The 18,039-nt window shown below is 49.4% G+C and overlaps 1 protein-coding gene across 1 annotated transcript in view; it reads left to right on the top strand.

The window, feature by feature from the left end:
- The window catches only part of LOC142574214 (uncharacterized), a 121,699-nt gene that overhangs the window by 23,932 nt on the left and 79,728 nt on the right, over positions 1 to 18,039 (top strand). Inside the window, exon 2 of the mRNA XM_075683363.1 lies at positions 10,607 to 10,702. Coding sequence (XP_075539478.1) covers positions 10,639 to 10,702 — 64 coding nt within the window. The 5' untranslated portion in view covers positions 10,607 to 10,638. The remainder of the gene's footprint in view (positions 1 to 10,606; positions 10,703 to 18,039) is intronic.

The raw sequence follows: 18,039 nt of genomic DNA, 5'->3' as shown, positions 1-18,039 counted from the left end.
CGTCCCTCGGCGCTACCGCGCAAACGTGCTCGTTCCACTGCTCCCGCGTTCATCCCCGTAATTAATTATGAAGTAAATTATTCATTATTTTGGAGCACGGACAGGTAACCAATTTTATACAGAGTTAAAGCAAAGCTCTTAAAGGCTAGTTCCCCTAGATCGTGTCCGCGCGTATACACAAAACTCCCCACACATGATCCGATCCCAAAGATAGTGCAATACCGGGCCGACCCGCTGCGGAAGTGAACCAGGCGTTAAGCATTCCCCATACATTCGCCAGATGAAGAAACGCCAATGCATGAAAGCCTCTAACCCTACAGCTAGGATAGAACTGGCAGAACTTTCCCAATTAATCAACAAGCGCAAGACAGCTGACATAAGGAAATATAATATTGAGAGAATAGAACATGCTCTCAGGAACGGAGGAAGCCTAAAAGCAGTGAAGAAGAAACTAGGAACAGGCAAGAATCAGATGTTTGCGTTAAGAGACAAAGCCGGCAATATCATTACTAATATGGATGAGATAGTTCAAGTGGCTGAGAAATTCTATAGAGATTTATACAGTACCAGTGGCACCCACGACGACAATGGAAGAGAGAATAGTATAGAGGAATTTGACATGCGACATGTAACGCCGGAAGAAGTAAAGAAAGCATAGGGAGCTACGCGAAAGACAAAGGCAGCTGAGGAGGATCAGGTGAAAGCAGATTTGTTGAAGGATGGTGGGCAGATTGTTCTAGAAAAACTGGCCACCCTGTATACGCAATGCTTCATGACCTCGAGCGTACCGGAATCTTGGAAGAACGACAACATAATCCTAATCCATAAGAACGGGGACGCCAAAGACTTGAAAAATTATAGACCGATCAGCTTACTGTCCGTTGCCTACAAAGTATTTACAAACGTAATCGCAAATAGAATCAGAAACACCTTAGCCTTCTGTCAACCAAAGGAACACGCAGGATTCCGTAAAGGCTACTTAACAATACACCATATTCACACTATCAATCTGGTGATAGAGAAATGTGCGAAATATAACCGACCCTTATATATACATTTCAATGATTACGAGAAAACGTTTAAGTCGAAACCTCCGCAGTCATGGAGGCATTACGGAATCATGGTATAGACGAGCCGTATGTAAAAATATTGAAAAATATTTATAGCGGCTCCACAGCCACCGCAGTCCTCCATAAAGAAAGCAACAAAATTCCAATAAAGAATGGCGTCAGGCAGGGTTATGCGATCTCTCCCATGTGTTTGAATCCCACCGATGGCAACGGTTGTTGTGGTCGCACCGATGGTACGACCTGTTGGGAACTCGGCGCTGACGCCCGTGGTTGCACCTGGGTCGCAAGCCCCAAGGGTAGCGTTGGCCTGGCGGCCTGGGGTACAACTGGAAGCATCCGGAGGTCCCGGCAAAGCATGAGTCGACTGGTAACAACAAAACAACTTGTTTATTTTAACATCGCAAAGAGTTGGCGGTCAGGTTGACCGAAGTAGAGAGACGGGAGAGCACTTTACTCAACAGAAGAAATCGGAGCCCTCTTTTTTCGTCCGGGGCAGCTGTTTTTATACTCTCGCAGTTGAGGGCAAGAAGGAACCCCTCACTAGACGAGCACGTGATTGTACAATGAGATAAGGTGACGCATACTGTCGTAGCGCCGCCGGTCGGGCACAAAGACTGGGAGGAGAAGGTAACTTCTACTGTCGTAGCGCCTCTGGTCGGGCACAATGGCTGGGAGGGGAAGGTGACTTCTACTCTCGTAGCGCCTCTGGTCGGGCACAATGGCTGGGAGGAGAAGGTGACTTCTACTCTCGTAGCGCCTCCGGTCGGGCACAATGGCACATACACTCACACACGCACATGAAGGCACGTGGCATCGGAACATGCCTGGACGCGCTTGGCGGGGAGCGTAGCGGCGACGCCGAACGGGCCAAAATGTCTGCCGCTTTGTTGCAGTCGCGCCGGCTAAACCGCGCGTCGTAGGCGAAACGTAACAGACCGCCCCGCCGGGGGAAGGAGATCCCGATGGACAGGGGACTGCATCCGCTGTCCGGAGGGATGTCGCTCGATGATGCTCATAACCGAAGTCGGGCGTCCCTCGACGTTTCTTGAGCGCAGCGCACAGAGAAGGCCTCGTTCTCTCGTTCAGGTTCGCACGGGACACTGCAAAGTGACTTCGGGAGAGTTCACATTTTTGTTCTCGTTCCCGGCAAGCGTTAGAACTACGCTGAAACTCAACCGCTCAGTCAGCAAGCACGGCACAATCCTCACTAAGCCCTGCCAGGCTCTTTCCCCTTTTATACCACTGCCTAGTTCCTTACAGTAGTCTAGCATCACTCAGAACGCGTCCACAAATTGGAAAATTGCGCTAGAAAGCATGTCATCACTTTGAAACACTAAACAAAAGCAATATGTTAAAAAAATCCTGCCTCAGGAAGAAAAACATCAGTAACAAACAATTTTGAGGCTGATTCCTACGTTAGGGGCTTCGACTCAAGCCATCGGCGTTACCGTTGAGACTCCCCTTTTTGTAACGCACCTCAAAGGAATATTGTTGCAAAGCGAGGCTCCAGCGCAGGAGGCGGCCATTTTTGGGAGAGATGGTCTGCAGCCATTGGAGAGGGCAGTGATCCGTCTCAATGATAAACCTCGAGCCGGCTAGATAGCATGACAATTTCTGAACGGCCCACACGAGACATGCACACTCTTTCTCGGTGGCGCTATACGCCTGCTCACGACTGGTCAGCTTACGACTAGCATACAGGACGGGGTGTTCTACTTCTCCATTTTCCCGTTGGCACAGTACAACGCCCATGCCTCGCTCACTAGCATCGCACTGAACAACGAACCCTTTTGTATAGTCGGGCGATCGTAGCACAGGCTGGCTTGTTAGGGCACTCTTTAGGGCGCTAAAAGCTCTTTCCTTTGTCTCGTCCCAGACGACTGTTTGAGGCTCTGTTTTTCTTAGAGCATCCGTCAGGGGAGCCGCGATATTAGAGTACCTGGGGATGTACCTCTGATAGTAGCCGGCGACACCTAAGAACGACCGAATATCGGTCTTCGTGCGCGGTTGCGGGAAGTCTCGCACAGCGGCCACCTTTATTTCAGAGGGGCGGCGACGACCCTGACCAATCACGTGACCGAGGTAGACAACCTCGGCCTGTGCTAACTGGCACTTAGGAGCCTTGACTGTCAAGCCCGCTTCGCGCAGGCGGGTTAGCACTGCCCGCAAGTGTGCCATATGCTCAGACCAGGATGCGGAGAATATCGCTACGTCGTCTAGATACGGTAAAGCGAATTCTTGCTGTCCCCGCAACACTTTATCCATGAGGCTTGAAAAACAGTATGGCGCGTTCTTCAAACCAAAACTCAACACTTTAGGACGGAATGTTCCCATTGGTGAAATGAACGCCGCATAGCTACTAGCCTCTTCTGTAAGTGGAACCTGCCAATAACCCCTGACAAGATCTAGGGTGGAAATAAACTGAGCGCTACTAACTTTCTCGAGGCGCTCCTCGATGTTAGGGATCGGATAAATTTGATCCTTAGGGATGGAATTAAGCCTGCGGTAGTCGACGCAAGGACGAGGTTCCTTGCCCGGTACCTCAACTAAAATCAAAGGGGAGGTATAATCACTCTCACCTGCCTCAATAACACCGAGCTGTAGCATTTTCTTTACCTCAGCCTCCATAATATCGCTCTGGCGGGGTGACACCCGATACGCCTTGGATCGTACTGGCTCTGGGGAGGTAAGTTCTATATCATGAGTAAGTACAGAAGTCCTACCAGGCCTCTCAGAGAACAGACCTTGAAACTCTTGTAAGAGCTGGTGTAGTTCGGTTTTCTGCTCACGCGACAGCGATGCTCCACTGACTAAGTCACTAATGACTTGACCGGTGTCTTCCCTGTTCGTCACTGAGCCTAGTCCCGGAAGCTCGACCGGAAGCTCTTCAGGAACGTTTACCATCATGCACACCACTGCTTCCCGTTGTTTATAGGGTTTGAGCAGATTACAGTGGTAAACTTGCTGTGCTTTCCGCTTTCCTGGCAGACTTACCACGTAGTTAACGTCCGACAGTTTCTGAACAATTCGTGCTGGGCCCTCCCACTGCACGTCTAGTTTGTTGTTTAGCGATGTGCGCAATATCATGACCTCATCGCCCACCTCAAAACGACGGGCCCTGGCTGTCCGATCATAATAAACCTTGGCCCTCTGCTGGGCCTTTGCCATTGCTTCACCTGACAACTCCTGTGCCCTTCTTAAGCGTTCGAGGAGCTTAAGCACGTACTCCACCACGACTGGGTCGTCGCCCCTGCCTTCCCACGATTCTCGAAGCATGCGAAGCGGAGACCGAAGCGAGCGACCGTACACCTGTTCAGCTGGCGAAAACCCCGTAGCCGCATGCGGCGCGGTCCTTAATGCAAACATCACCCCAGGCAGACACAGCTCCCAGTCAGTTTGATGTTCAAAACACAATGCTCTCAACACGCGCTTCATGGCGGAGTGGAGCTTCTCAACGGAATTCGACTGTGGGTGGTACACTGAGCTGTTTAACAGCTTTACCCCACACCTTTCGAGAAAAGTTGTCGTCAAAGCGCTAGTAAACACTGTGCCCTGATCTCATTGGATTTCCGCAGGAAAACCAACTCGCGCAAATATGGACAGTAGTGCATTGACTATCTCAACTGAGCTGAGTTCTTTAAGCGGCACTGCTTCAGGGAACTTTGTCGCTGGGCAGATCACAGTCAAAATGTGTCTGTACCCCGTGGCTGTTACCGGCAGAGGTCCCACTGTATCAATAACGAGCCGTCTAAAAGGCTCCGTAATGATAGGTACCAATCTCAACGGCGCCCTTGATTTGTCCCCTGGTTTGCCCACCCGCTGACAGGTGTCACATGTCCTCACGAAATGGTCTGCGTCCCGAAAACACCCTGGCCAATAGTACTCTTGCAAGAGACGGTCCTTAGTTTTCTTAACTCCTAGGTGTCCGGACCACGAACCCCCGTGCGACAAGCGCAACAGATCCTGACGATAGCATTGAGGCACGATCAGCTGATCGAACTCCACTCCTCTGCGGTCTAGATACTTCCGGTACAGGACTCCACCTCTTTCCACAAAACGCGCATTTTTCCTGGCGATACCTTCCTTGACATTGCAGCGTATGTTTTCTAGGCTACCATCCTTCTTTTGCTCGGCTATCAAAGCCGACCGGCTGACTTTTAGCAACCTATCAAGTCCGTCTGACGTAGGCGCGATGAGCAAATCTGCAGATAGCTCTTCTAACTTTCCCGCATCGGGATTTTTCTCTCCGGTATCTGGTGCCTTTAACGTTACAGACTCACGTTTATTCAGTTCGGGCGTGCTCTGAATATCAGCTTGCTGCGCCTCTGACCCTTTTTCATTGTTCGATAACGTCGGCCCCACAACTACCGCCTTTGCAGCGAGCTCCCGAACCTTCGACCTGGTTAAGGCCTGAACGCTAGCCTCACCAAACAAAAGCCCCTTCTCGCGCAGGAGGTGATCGGACCTGTTCGAAAATAGGTACGGGTACTGGGGGGGCAGCATAGATGACACTGCGGCCTCCGTCTCAAGCGCTCCGAAAGGTCCTTCAATAAGCACTTTTGCTACCGGCAGACACACGCTATGAGCTTCCACGGCTTGCTTGATCCATGCGCACTCGCCCGTGAACATATGGGGTTCTACGTAAGAGGGGTGAACTACATCCATCATAGCTGCGGAATCGCGAAGCACTCGGCACTCTTTCCCGTTCACGAGGAGGTCTCGCATGTAAGGCTCGAGAAGCTTCATGTTCTCGTCAGTGCCGCCTAATGAAAAAAACACAACTTTTGGTGTTGTTTCCGGACACTGCGCCGAAAAGTGACCCGGCTTCTGGCACGTATAACAAACGCGCGCTCGCCTCATCTCGAACCGCTTTCTGCGTTTGGCTGCCGCCGTCTCTTTTCGTTTGGTCGGACTGCTTTCACTCGCATCCTCACTACGCGTGTCCCCCTTTAATCTCATGGGCGTGAACCTCGGCCTCTCAAACTTCGAGCCAAATTCACCCTTTTGACCGTCCTTAGCTCCGCGAGCCCGACGCGTCACAAACTCCTCGGCTAGCTCAGCGGCTTTAGCCAGCGTACAAACGTCTGGCCTATCCAAGACCCAGTACCGCACGTTCTCCGGTAACCGACTATAAAACTGTTCTAGCCCGAAACACTGCAGAACTTTATCGTGGTCACCAAACGCTTTCTCTTCTTTGAGCCACTCCTGCATGTTTGACATTAGCCTGTACGCAAACTCTGTGTATGACTCACTTCTGCCTTTCTCATTTTCCCGAAACTTGCGACGGAACGCCTCCGCTGACAGCCTGTACTTTTTTAGCAGACTCGATTTCACTTTGTCGAAATCCTCTGCCTCCTCTCTATCCAAGCGAGCGACTACGTCGGCCGCCTCGCCGGGTAACAAAGTGAGCAAGCGCTGTGGCCACGTTTCCCGAGAGAACCCCTGCTTCTCGCACGTTCGCTCAAAGTTAACCAGGAACAAACCAATGTCCTCTCCAAGCTTAAACGGCCGCATCAGGTCAGTCATTTTGAACAATACTCGTTCTCCTGCACCGTGTGCCTGACTTCCATTACGAGCGCGTTCCATCTCTACCTCGAGACGCTTCATTTCCAAAACGTGTTGACGCTCTTCTTTTTCTTTCTGTTCTTTAAGTTCACGCTCTTGTTTCTCTTTTTGCTCTCTAAGTTCGCGCTCATGTCTCTCTTTTTGCTCTCTAAGTTCGCGCTCCTGTTTCTCTTTTTGCTCTTTAAGTTCGCGCTCCTGTCTTTTTGACCTCTCCTCAATAGTCTCAAGGCATTCCGACAGCTCGTCATCCTCAGCCTCTAACTCAAGAATAGCCTTTAGCAGTTCTGGTTTTCTGAGTTTGTCCGAGACATCCAGACCCAACTCTCTTGCAAGCTCCAACAATTTCGGTTTGCGCAACGACTTCAAATCCATGGCTGCTCTGAATGCTGCTTTCTCTACTGCCTATTATTGTCTTGCCGCAATCTAACCCGGCAGCAACGACAACCACAATTACCAGCTCTGTTTCTGACACTAACAAAAGCCTGGCAAAGCTCAGAAGAAGAAAGTCCCGCACTCACCAAACCTCGCAGGCAGGAATTCAGCGCAGTCGTTCCGCTGCAGGCAACCAGTCATCACACAGGGCTCGTTGCACTGCTCCCGGATCGTTGTTGAGCTGCTCAGCATACAGTCAACTGCATCTCTTCGCTGCTGGCCTCCGTTGTCGCGATCTCACCGCTGGCAGACAGTTGTTGGATCGCACCGATGGCGCGATTTGTTGTGGTCGCACCGATGGTACGACCTGTTGGGAACTCGGCGCTGACGCCCGTGGTTGCACCTGGGTCGCAAGCCCCAAGGGTAGCGTTGGCCTGGCGGCCTGGGGTACAACTGGAAGCATCCGGAGGTCCCGGCAAAGCATGAGTCGACTGGTAACAACAAAACAACTTGTTTATTTTAACATCGCAAAGAGTTGGCGGTCAGGTTGACCGAAGTAGAGAGACGGGAGAGCACTTTACTCAACAGAAGAAATCGGAGCCCTCTTTTTTCGTCAGGGGCAGCTGTTTTTATACTCTCGCAGTTGAGGGCAAGAAGGAACCCCTCAATAGACGAGCACGTGATTGTACAATGAGATAAGGTGACGCATACTGTCGTAGCGCCGCCGGTTGGGCACAAAGACTGGGAGGAGAAGGTAACTTCTACTGTCGTAGCGCCTCTGGTCGGGCACAATGGCTGGGAGGAGAAGGTGACTTCTACTCTCGTAGCGCCTCTGGTCGGGCACAATGGCTGGGAGGAGAAGGTGACTTCTACTCTCGTAGCGCCTCCGGTCGGGCACAATGGCACATACACTCACACACGCACATGAAGGCACGTGGCATCGGAACATGCCTGGACGCGCTTGGCGGGGAGCGTAGCGGCGACGCCGAACGGGCCAAAATGTCTGCCGCTTTGTTGCAGTCGCGCCGGCTAAACCGCGCGTCGTAGGCGAAACGTAACACATGCTATTCACAGCGTGTTTACAGGATGTATTCAGAGACCTGGATTGCGAAGAATTAGGGATAAGAGTTAATGGAGGATACCTTAGGAACTTGCGATTCGCTGATGATATTGCCTTGCTCAGTAACTCAGGGGACGAATTGCAATGCATGCTCACTGACCGGGAGAGGCAAAGCAGAATGGTGGGTATAAAAATTATACTGCAGAAAACTAAAGTAATGTTTAACAGTCTCGGAAGACAACAGCAGTTTACTACATGTAGCGAGGCACTGGAAGTGGCAGGGGAATATATCTACTTAGGACAGGTAGTGATCGCGGATCCGTATCATGAGACTGAAATAATCAGAAGAATAAGAATGGGGTGGGGTGCGTTTGCCAGGCATTCTCAGATCATGAATGGCAGGTTGTCATTATCCCTCAAGAGAAAAGTGTGTAACAGCTGTGTCTTACCAGTACTCACGTACGGGGCACAAACCTGGAGGCTTACGAAAAGGGTTCTACTCAAATTGAGGACGGCGGAACGAGCTATGGAAAGAATGATGGGTGTAACGGTAAGGGATAAGAAAAGAGCACATTGGGCGAGGGAACAAGCGCGAGTTAATGACATCTTAGTTAAAATCAAGAAAATAAATCAAATGGGCAGGACATGTAATGAGGAGGGAAGATAACCGATGGTCATTAAGGTGGACGGATTGCATTCCAAAGAAAGGGAAGCGTAACAAGGGGCGGCAGAAAGTCGGTGGGCGGATGATATTAGGAAGTTTGCAGGGACAACACAATTAGCACATGACCGGGATAGTTGGAGAAGTATGGGAGAGGCCTTTGCCCTGATGTCGGCGTAACCAGGCTGATGATGTTGATGATGATACATTCGCCGGTGAACCAGGCGGTAATCGCTGCCCATACGTGGTCCGATCCCGAAGGTAGTGAAATTGCGGGCCGACGCGCAGCGGAGGTGCACCAGACAATAACCACTCTCCGCACGTTGGCCGATCCTCAACATAGTCCAATACCGGGCCTCCGTGGCGGAGATGAATCAGGCGGTTAGCCTCCCCATGCGTGCACCGATTCCAAGGATATTTCTATGGCGGGCCTAGCAGCGGCGGAGGCGCATTTCCCCATTAAGGGGCCCACATAGACAGCTTCGCTGGTCATCCTTCAGAGTGGAAGGGCACTGAGTCTTTTATTTTTTGATTTCTCGGGGCAATAAGAAATCAAAGAACACCAATGCGCCAGGGCTAGCTCAACTGACACACAAAAAGCTATTCTATCGCCTACAATGGAGAAGAACTTTCTTCCGGCTTACCGGCGTTTTCTTAACAATAAAAACAGACAAATATTCTTATAGGGAGCAGCACTGATCACCACAAAAATACAAGTTATAATGTAATGGAAGCATTATCTGAAACCACCGTATCAAGTTTTCACAGTGAATATCTCTTATGGGCTACTTCCCCCAGGATCGTGTATGCGTGTTAACCACCATAAGGATTGGCTCTATAGCTTCACCGTCTTCTATACAGCTGGCTTGTAGGCGCGCCTCTGCGCTACTGCGCCAACGCACTGATGCCGTTGTTCGCGCTCGTTGTTGTCATTAATTAAGTAATTAATTAAGATACACGAAGACGTAGGCAACTTCACAGCAAATTACAGCGTTGCAGTTAAGAGCTAGTTCCCTGAGGATTGTGTCCGTGTGCGCGCTTGACCATGATCTGCTATGCGTAACCAACTTGCCGAAAAGTCGGTACGAAAGTCGGAAAAGAGCCCCAGAACCTGCCAGGCGTTTCCGAACACTCATGTGAGGGGGAACACCATGTAATGACGTTGCGGGTGTCCCACCTCTATTGTGCTCACGATGAGACCGAAGAGAGACCATCAGCCTTTGTGAACGCCCAAAGAAATCGATCAGCAGATTTCGCTTAACGTTCAGTATCTTGCTTCGCTCAGATCAGCGCATGAACCGTGATGTGGTACGCACGCAGCTACTCGGGAGAAACGCTATTTGTGCACACAGCACTCACGCAATCCTGGGCACGCAGAATGCTGCCAGGGCCCTGCGGAGCGATCGGTTGAGCGGAGCGTGGCAGTCCATTTTCACTGCTTCGTCACTTTTTGCAGCCATGTGCACTGCGCGTCTCTGGTGATCTCGTGATATTCACGTCGATAGCCATTCAGAATCATGCCGGTGGTCACGGCGCCAATTGCAACGGTGCGATTGATCCTTGCGCGTCCGTGCAAATGTAATTGCAGTAGTACCATGAAGGGCCTTGCGGCGACTGTGCAGCACTTGGCTACAAACTGCGACAAAAGTTCCAAATAGAGGCTTCCGAAACATCAAATGCAGTGCTACAGCCGCTTTCACTCGCATGTGGAAGGGGGAAACGAACTGATGCAGCACAGATTATCTCCATAATTTGGGCTTCCACGAGCGTTTTGAGCAGCACTGATACATTAGGTTGTCTGCTTTGTGATAAAGATATATTCAGTGCTTTTTGCGAACTAAATACAGCGTAGCCTGATCACACATATCTTTTCTCCAGGCACTGGTACATCGTACGCTTGAAAAGGCTCGATGGCTCATTTATACACCTTCGGTATTCTTTCCCTTCTGCGGACAGCATATACGCACAGAACCGGTAAGCTCTAATTCACACATATGGTTACACATATATGCAAGATGCACTTCATCCCCTGTGCATCCGGAGATTTCCGCCTTAATTGATTACATTTCGTAAGTTCACTTTTGTTTACTAAAGTGTTCATAGAAAACTAGAGGGTTTGAGTGATTTTTTGAGCTCTCAACTCTAGTTATGCAAAAGTTACCTGATGCCAGATTTAACACCAATATATCTTATATTGACATGCAGGCTTGTTCTATAAAGAAAATGTGCTCAGACACTATAATGAAATTGACATGAAACTAGGATATATAGTGTTGTTGCCTGGATGGAGGAGTGTGGTCTTAGATGAATGTTTTAGAAACCTTTAAGGACGAGGAGTGTAAACGATACAAAATACTCCGAGGCGAACTATATTCGTCGAAAAAAAGAAAAAAAAAGTTTTTGCGGCAATTTTTTCAGAGTAAGCGCGAAACTTCGGATAGAAAACTGGAAGTACGTTATTCTTCAAGCCCCTTAAAGCTTCGTTTGGAATTTGTAAACATCGTTTTCGTTATTTGTAAAAAAAATTTACTTGACAGTTACTTTAGCGTACGCGAAAGAGGGTGAAGGCGAAAGCCTGCACACTCAAGTGACATTCATTTAACTACTTGGTATTCTCATCTGAATCCGTCGTTACTTCTTGTTACTCGTTTTCGCTCACCAAAGCTCGTGTATTCGAGTGCCTTAATGGACGTTGCAATTATTAACTTTGCCTTTTTTAACACCGAAGGCCATGGGCTTGACACCCACCAAATTTCATGTGTTTGTAGTGCCTTAATTATGTTGATAATATTTACCTGTGCTTTAATTGCCTTCGCCTTAACACCAAACGTCGTGAGTTCGACTTCCACATAATCTCGAGATTTCAACTCCCACCACAAGTCTTGAGTTTGAGTACCTTTTTTTTTGGCATCATGAGCGGCATCAGAGCCAGCTTCGAAAGACGACGACGAATGCGCGAGCAGTGGCACGATCGCGTGCCTGCGCGAGGCAAGCTCAAGCGACTTTCTGTACAGCACGCGGCGTTTTCTGTACCATCGGGTGTATGAGCCACTTAAGGCTCTTGCCTGAATAGGCGAGCATGAAATTTTCCCTACACTACCTGTGTGATACCACTGCAGCTGAGCACCTTGCATCTGTGTCTGCTCTGACAATGCTTTCAAGGAAAAGCGGGTCGCTAGCCGAACATCCCTTCCTTCTCGTGCGTCTCTTGTATAATTCAGCCAACAGCACTTAACGCCTGACCAATCAGCGTTAGTAGTTAACACTTAGTCCTAACCTTTGTACTCAATAACGAAACTCGGCAACAAAAATATTTTCGGGTGTATTGCCTGTAGGCAATACTCGTCTACGCAGGGCAGATTTAAAGTGACCATTTCAAAAATAAACATTCTTTAGAATATATCAGTAAAATACATCTTTTCTGCGGTGTAAAACAAAGCAAAGTCATTTTTAATAAGCAAGTCGGGAATTTACCTACCGAATTTTGTTTCTATGTGACCTAATGAATGTTGTGGACTTCGTAATACAATGACAAGCTTCGACACTCTCGAGCTCCCCATGCCTAAATTTGCTAGACTTACAAAGTTGAAATAGGTAGCCTCATGGAATATTATGTTTACAGTTGTTTTGCCAAAGGCTTATGCAAATTTTTTTCTCTTCGAGGTGGCCTAACACTTTCAATTTGAATAAGTTTGACTGATAAAATCTTGGCGCATGATGTCCATTTTCGTTTGCTCTTTTCTGTTATTATGCTTGGTTAAGCTACCTTTTGTTTCGTTTAGTAAGATAGATAACTTGTCTAAAAGCGTCATACCCATACCAGCGATTGGGTACGTCAGTCATACCAGTCATACCATGCCATACCAGTCATACCGGCGACTGGGCCGAAGTGAGCGCAGGGCACGGACTCGCAGAACGAGCGGCGCTTCCCGAGAACAGCGCTGGAGAGCTTGACCCACTAGAAAGCGCTGGAGGGGAGGGTCCACTATAGTGTTCCTCTTCCCTACAATTATCCCTGGGAACGAAAAGGGAGCCGTCCTGCGACCTAACTGCTCCTCACTATGGTTGGATCATAGTACGCCTTGCGGCGTTCGACGTTTACAATGCCTCGTCCAAGACGGTGCATGTCCGAACACTGTTCAATGGGTTCAATCACGTAGTTAACAGGGAGTGCGCGCTCGGCGATATGGTATGGCACTTCATGCTTGGCCAGTCGTTTCGAAGAGAGCGCAGAGGCAGTGGAAGGAAAGGAAAGCCACACAAGCGCTCCAGGAAAAAAAGTGAGTGCGGATGTGGTGTCACCGCAAGTATTGTTCTTGCACTCTTGGTCATTGGAGCTAAAGGCTCGTGCGAGATCACGGCACATAGCAGCATGTCATGCCGTGGCAGAAATTGGCCCAAATTTATATGCATCCGTCTGGAACGGTAGAATTCCCTCGGTGGTGTGCGGCGGGTGCCTGCCGTACTGCAATAGAAAGGGTGAAAAACGGGTGATGCTATCAGTAGCGGTGCTGTGCGCCGCGGTGCTGTGCGCATAGGTCACGGAGGGGGAGAAATACTTCCCAATTTGTGTGGTTGGAGGCGACATACATTGCAAGCATGTTGCCGAGCGTACAGTTGAAGCGTTGTGTAAGGTCATTGGTTTGAGGATAGTAGGCCGCAATTTGGCGATGAACTACGTGGTACCCTTTAAGAATGGCTTCATCGAAATTGGACAAGAATACACGTCCGCGACCACTGAGCAGTTTCTCGGGTGGTCCATCACGCAGGATGAATTGAAGAAGCAAGAAGGAGGCAACATCGCGCGCTGTAGCTGCTAGGAGGGTGGAAGTCGGGGCCATGGCACGAAGTAGGCAGAGCGGAGTAGCATACTTGAAGAGAGTGACTGGGCCCTCCCAACGACTTGAGCTTAACTGAGTGGTGCAGCCGCCGGAACTTGTCGGGGCGGCGCAACAACTTCAACGTAGCTTAGTGGTGCAGCCGCAAGACGATGTTGACTCTGCTCTGGCAAGGCCTCGGCGATATCCTGGGCCATTTTTGTAAAGCGGTGAATGAGGCTAGTTCATGGACGTTCATGGCTGTATTGCGCTTAGCGTTACAGACGGAAAAACTAATGGACGAACATAAAGGAACAACACGTGCACGTACGTGGTGCGAACTAATAACTCGTTTATTACTGTTAGTGAGCTCGCTCAAGAAAAGGTCATGTATGGGGGGAGGGGGAATGGGGTGAAATATAGGATGTGACAAGGTGGCGACATGCGATGATGCGCTGGGCCCGAACAGCAGTGTTCGCTTGTACACTTTGACCCAGGCAAACTCGACCTCAGCTTCGAAGAGCATGGTCGACGGAGCTCTTATACATTTTTATTTTTCGTTTGCTATCGCGCATGTTTCCCAAGATCTCGATCAGTTTTCGTTTTTACCCGCAGGGGTTGTTCAGTGGCTATGGTGTTAGGCTGCTGAGCACGAGGTCGCGGGATCGAATCCCGGCCACGGCGGCCGCATTTCGATGGGGGCGAAATGCGAAAACACCCGTGTACTTAGATTTAGGTGCACGTTAAAGAACCCCAGGTGGTCTAAATTTCCGGAGTCCTCCACTACGGGGTGCCTTATAATCAGAAAGTGGTTTTGGCACGTAAAACCCCATATATTAAGTTTTCGTTTTTGCTGCGCCAGTGGCCTTTGTGTTTTCTAGTAGCGGATATCATCTGCAATGTTCGCTTGTTGATTGGTGATGTCAGGAGCTGGTACGTGTATTTTCACTCGCGTAATCTCTCCTTTTGACAGCGTCCGGTTTGCCGAATATGCCCTTTCGCGCTATCTAGTAATGTGGTAAACCACGCAACTAGCGCATTCCACGTACTTTTTGACGTGGTGACTCTGACAGAATGTAGCACTTGATAGTTTCTACCTTGGTACCTGCGTTCACCCTTCTTGCACATGCCTTTTAGTTTTTGCGGAGCAGAGAACAGAACTTGAACGTCATGACGTTGGGCTGTCTTTTTACAGCGAAGCTGTATATGACTAGGTTCTAACAATTTTTGCGTCCCTCTATCGAGTCGCATCGACAGAGAAAATTAAAGCTCATATTTTATTTATCAATCGCTGTGCCGCGTTTTCTTCTGACGTATTCATCGCCATTGTGACGTTATCAACAGTTTCACTTAAGACTTGCTATGGGTAGGACACGCGCAGTTCGCTTTAATGAAGAACGTGTCCTCCAAGAGCGCCGACGTGAATAACAGCACGAATGGCCGCGAAAGCGACGGGAAGTCGCCGCCGCCAAACACTCAGCGGCTGACGAGTCGGGGCCATCGAGTAGCTGTTCTCTGGTCGAAGCTGGTCGAAGTACAGACGGCCTGGCCAGGGTGGATTTGACCTGGCCCGTCTGGAGCATCGGCGGCAACAGCAGCGACAATTCACGGCCAGGACTTACGCAGCCGCCATCTGTCGGAAGCAACTATCTTGGGTAGTGTGAGGGATAACGCGACGCGCTCCACATACAGCGCACAATAATATACCACGCTAGACATTTCTGTAAGTACTCTCGAAACGACAAGGTTTCTTTACTATCAAAATAATAATCTTGGGCAAATAAACAGCACAGAATAATTTAAAGACGCTGGCTCTTTACCGAATACATGCAGTGAACGCCTTCAGCGCGCGGTCGCCGCGATGGAGTCCTCCGAACCGGTTTCTTGCGTGAAAAGTAGGCAGTCGCTGAGAGAAAATTATGTGGAATTTGCTCTTATAGTAGGCTCTCTGTATAACGAGATGGAGCGCAACAGAATAAAGCCTCAATGCAGCGGTCATGGGGTTCGCAGCGACAGACTGCGCTTCTGGATACATGTGCGGTCACAATGATTTGCGTCCGTTGCGAGCATGTTTTCGCACCGTGCTGAGTGCTTTAGGCCGCAGAATATGAGCATTTGCGTGGACGCTATCAGAGCTGTTTAAAATTATTTCGTTCTAACTAGGGACTTCGACGCCTACGGCAACTTGTGATGTGCCGTTGCGATTATTCAACCTCTTCTTTTTTCTCTAATTTCTTTGACTTTTCAATATCATTTTTTCTCTAGTTTCACCGCACTGGATGTTTATCCACCTTCTCAGCGAGTAATTTCCCGCTCCTTTTTCTTAATCCAGTATACATTCATTTCTTGGTGCTGAGACAAACATGAGCATATGGCATACCTTTTTACAGTGTGCTTCTTACCGTTCCAATTACATCCCAGTGAACAATACCAATATCTAGAATCAACAACTTCATAGATCAAGCCTCATGACATTAGCCGGGCAATGCGCACGGGCGAGCGTCTCAGGGTGAGCTTTCTGCACGAAAATTGATGGAGTAACCACTGATTGTTGAACCCACGATCTATGGTGTTATTTCAAGCAAAGTTAATTATGTTACTCGAATCCACGATCTCTGGTGGGAGTCGTAGCCTCGATCAGTGGTGGAACCAAAACTGAATGGCAGAAAATTGATGGTGCCGCAATCGATGGTCGCACCCACGGCATTTGGTGTGAATGCAGGTGAAATGAAATAAGACAGAGGTAATTAGGAAAGAGTTAATAAAGGCACGTGAATCCACGGCCTTTGCTGGGAGAAAAACAATAGCAAGTAAAACGCAGTCAAATAAGGATGTCGAGTAACTCAATGATTGTCGTGTGAGCGCGCAGGCTCTCGTCTTCATACTCGTTAGTGCACGCTAAAGTTACTCTGAACTTTTCATTTTCTTATTTTTAGTTCAAGATTTATTTATCAAGAAATAAAAAGATTGGTTAGGAAAAGGAATTCCTTTTCTGCTGTTTCCAGTTTTCTCACTTTCTTTTGTTCGCGTCTGGCTTTCCTGGTGAGGTATTCTGTAAGAGTCCACCTAGTGGACAAGTCCGTTTCATCTGCTGTTGAAGTACTGATTGGCTGCGCTGGGCTGCGCATCCGCTCCAGTGAGGCGCCATAGCCTATAGAAACTTCAGCAGGAGAAGTAATGGATATGTCCACTAGGTGGACTCTTACAGAATGCCTCCCCTGGTCTTGCAAGCGAATTATTTTTAAGACCTCCCTGTGTAAACCGCCAGACATACGTTCGCACCACATTGGTTATCAACACAAGAGCAGAAGCTGCACACGAGCGAGCGCGGGTGCGCAGCTTTGGCTGTGCTGCGACAGGAATTTGAGGTCGGGTATAGTTGTTACTTAAATTGAGGACGAGGCAACGAGATATGGAAAGAAGAATGATGGGTGTAACGTTAAGGGATAAGAAAAGAGAAGATTGGGTGAGGGAACAAACGCGAGTTTTTTTACATCTTAGTTGAAATCAAGAGAAAGAAATGGGGGGGGGGGGGGCATGGGCAGGACATGTAATGAGGAGGGAAGATAACCGTTGGTCATTAAGGGTAATGGACTGGATTGCAAGGGAAGGGAAGCGTAGCAGGGGGCGGCAGAAAGTTAGGTGGGTGGATGAGATTAAGAAGCTTGCAGGGACGACATGGCCACAATTTGTATATGACCGGGGTTGTTGGCGAAGTATGGGAGAGGCATTTGCCCTGCAGTGGGCATAACCAGGCTGATGATGATGATGATAATGATGATGATAGTTGTTATGCTGCTAAGATTTACCAGCGATAGTGGCGCCAATGTGCTAGTCCCCGCTAGGCCGGCAATCGTCTATTGAGCGCCGCTTCATGACTGCACCACTCGCGGTTGCGAGAGTGTGTAAAGTAGCATGCTACTGATACATAGCCCGTAACGCTACGCGGCTTTTGTTGCCCCAGCCGGATCACCATTTCTTCCACATTTCGATGCGCGCGCCGTCGGCTGCTCTCATCGGAGCATCCGCAGAACGATCCGGAACCAGAGCGCCACATTGAACAGGTGCCTGCGACTAGAATGATCTCCGACCATCGGCGAAGCGGCGTGGGCGCCCTTATAGAGCGCAGATCCTGTGGCTAGCGCCGGTATTGTCCTTCGTAACCGAGTGAAAGCGCAGCGCAGCGGGGGACGGAAGATGGCGATAGCGAAGAAAGCGCTGGAGGAGGAGGGTATGGATCAGCGTGAGAAGAAATGCGTAATGCCGCGTCGACGACGGCTGCAAGATGACACCAGAGAAGTGCACGTCTTCTGTATGGAAACAAAGTGCTGCATGAGCGGTGGTCTGTTTGCGGCGGCTACATTGAATCGCCCTCACGCATCACCTCGGTGCTGCCACTCGCGATCTCCCGATTCGCGCCAAACTTCGCTCAGTTTGTAACATGCCGCGCCAGACAAATTGTCCGCGCCAGCTAATATATTGGGAAAAGAAAAC

This window comes from Dermacentor variabilis, chromosome 3 (assembly GCF_050947875.1).
Source record: "Dermacentor variabilis isolate Ectoservices chromosome 3, ASM5094787v1, whole genome shotgun sequence".
Taxonomy (NCBI): domain Eukaryota; kingdom Metazoa; phylum Arthropoda; class Arachnida; order Ixodida; family Ixodidae; genus Dermacentor; species Dermacentor variabilis.
The sequence above is the reverse complement of the archived record's forward strand: the minus strand, read 5'-3'. Positions and strand labels throughout refer to the sequence as shown.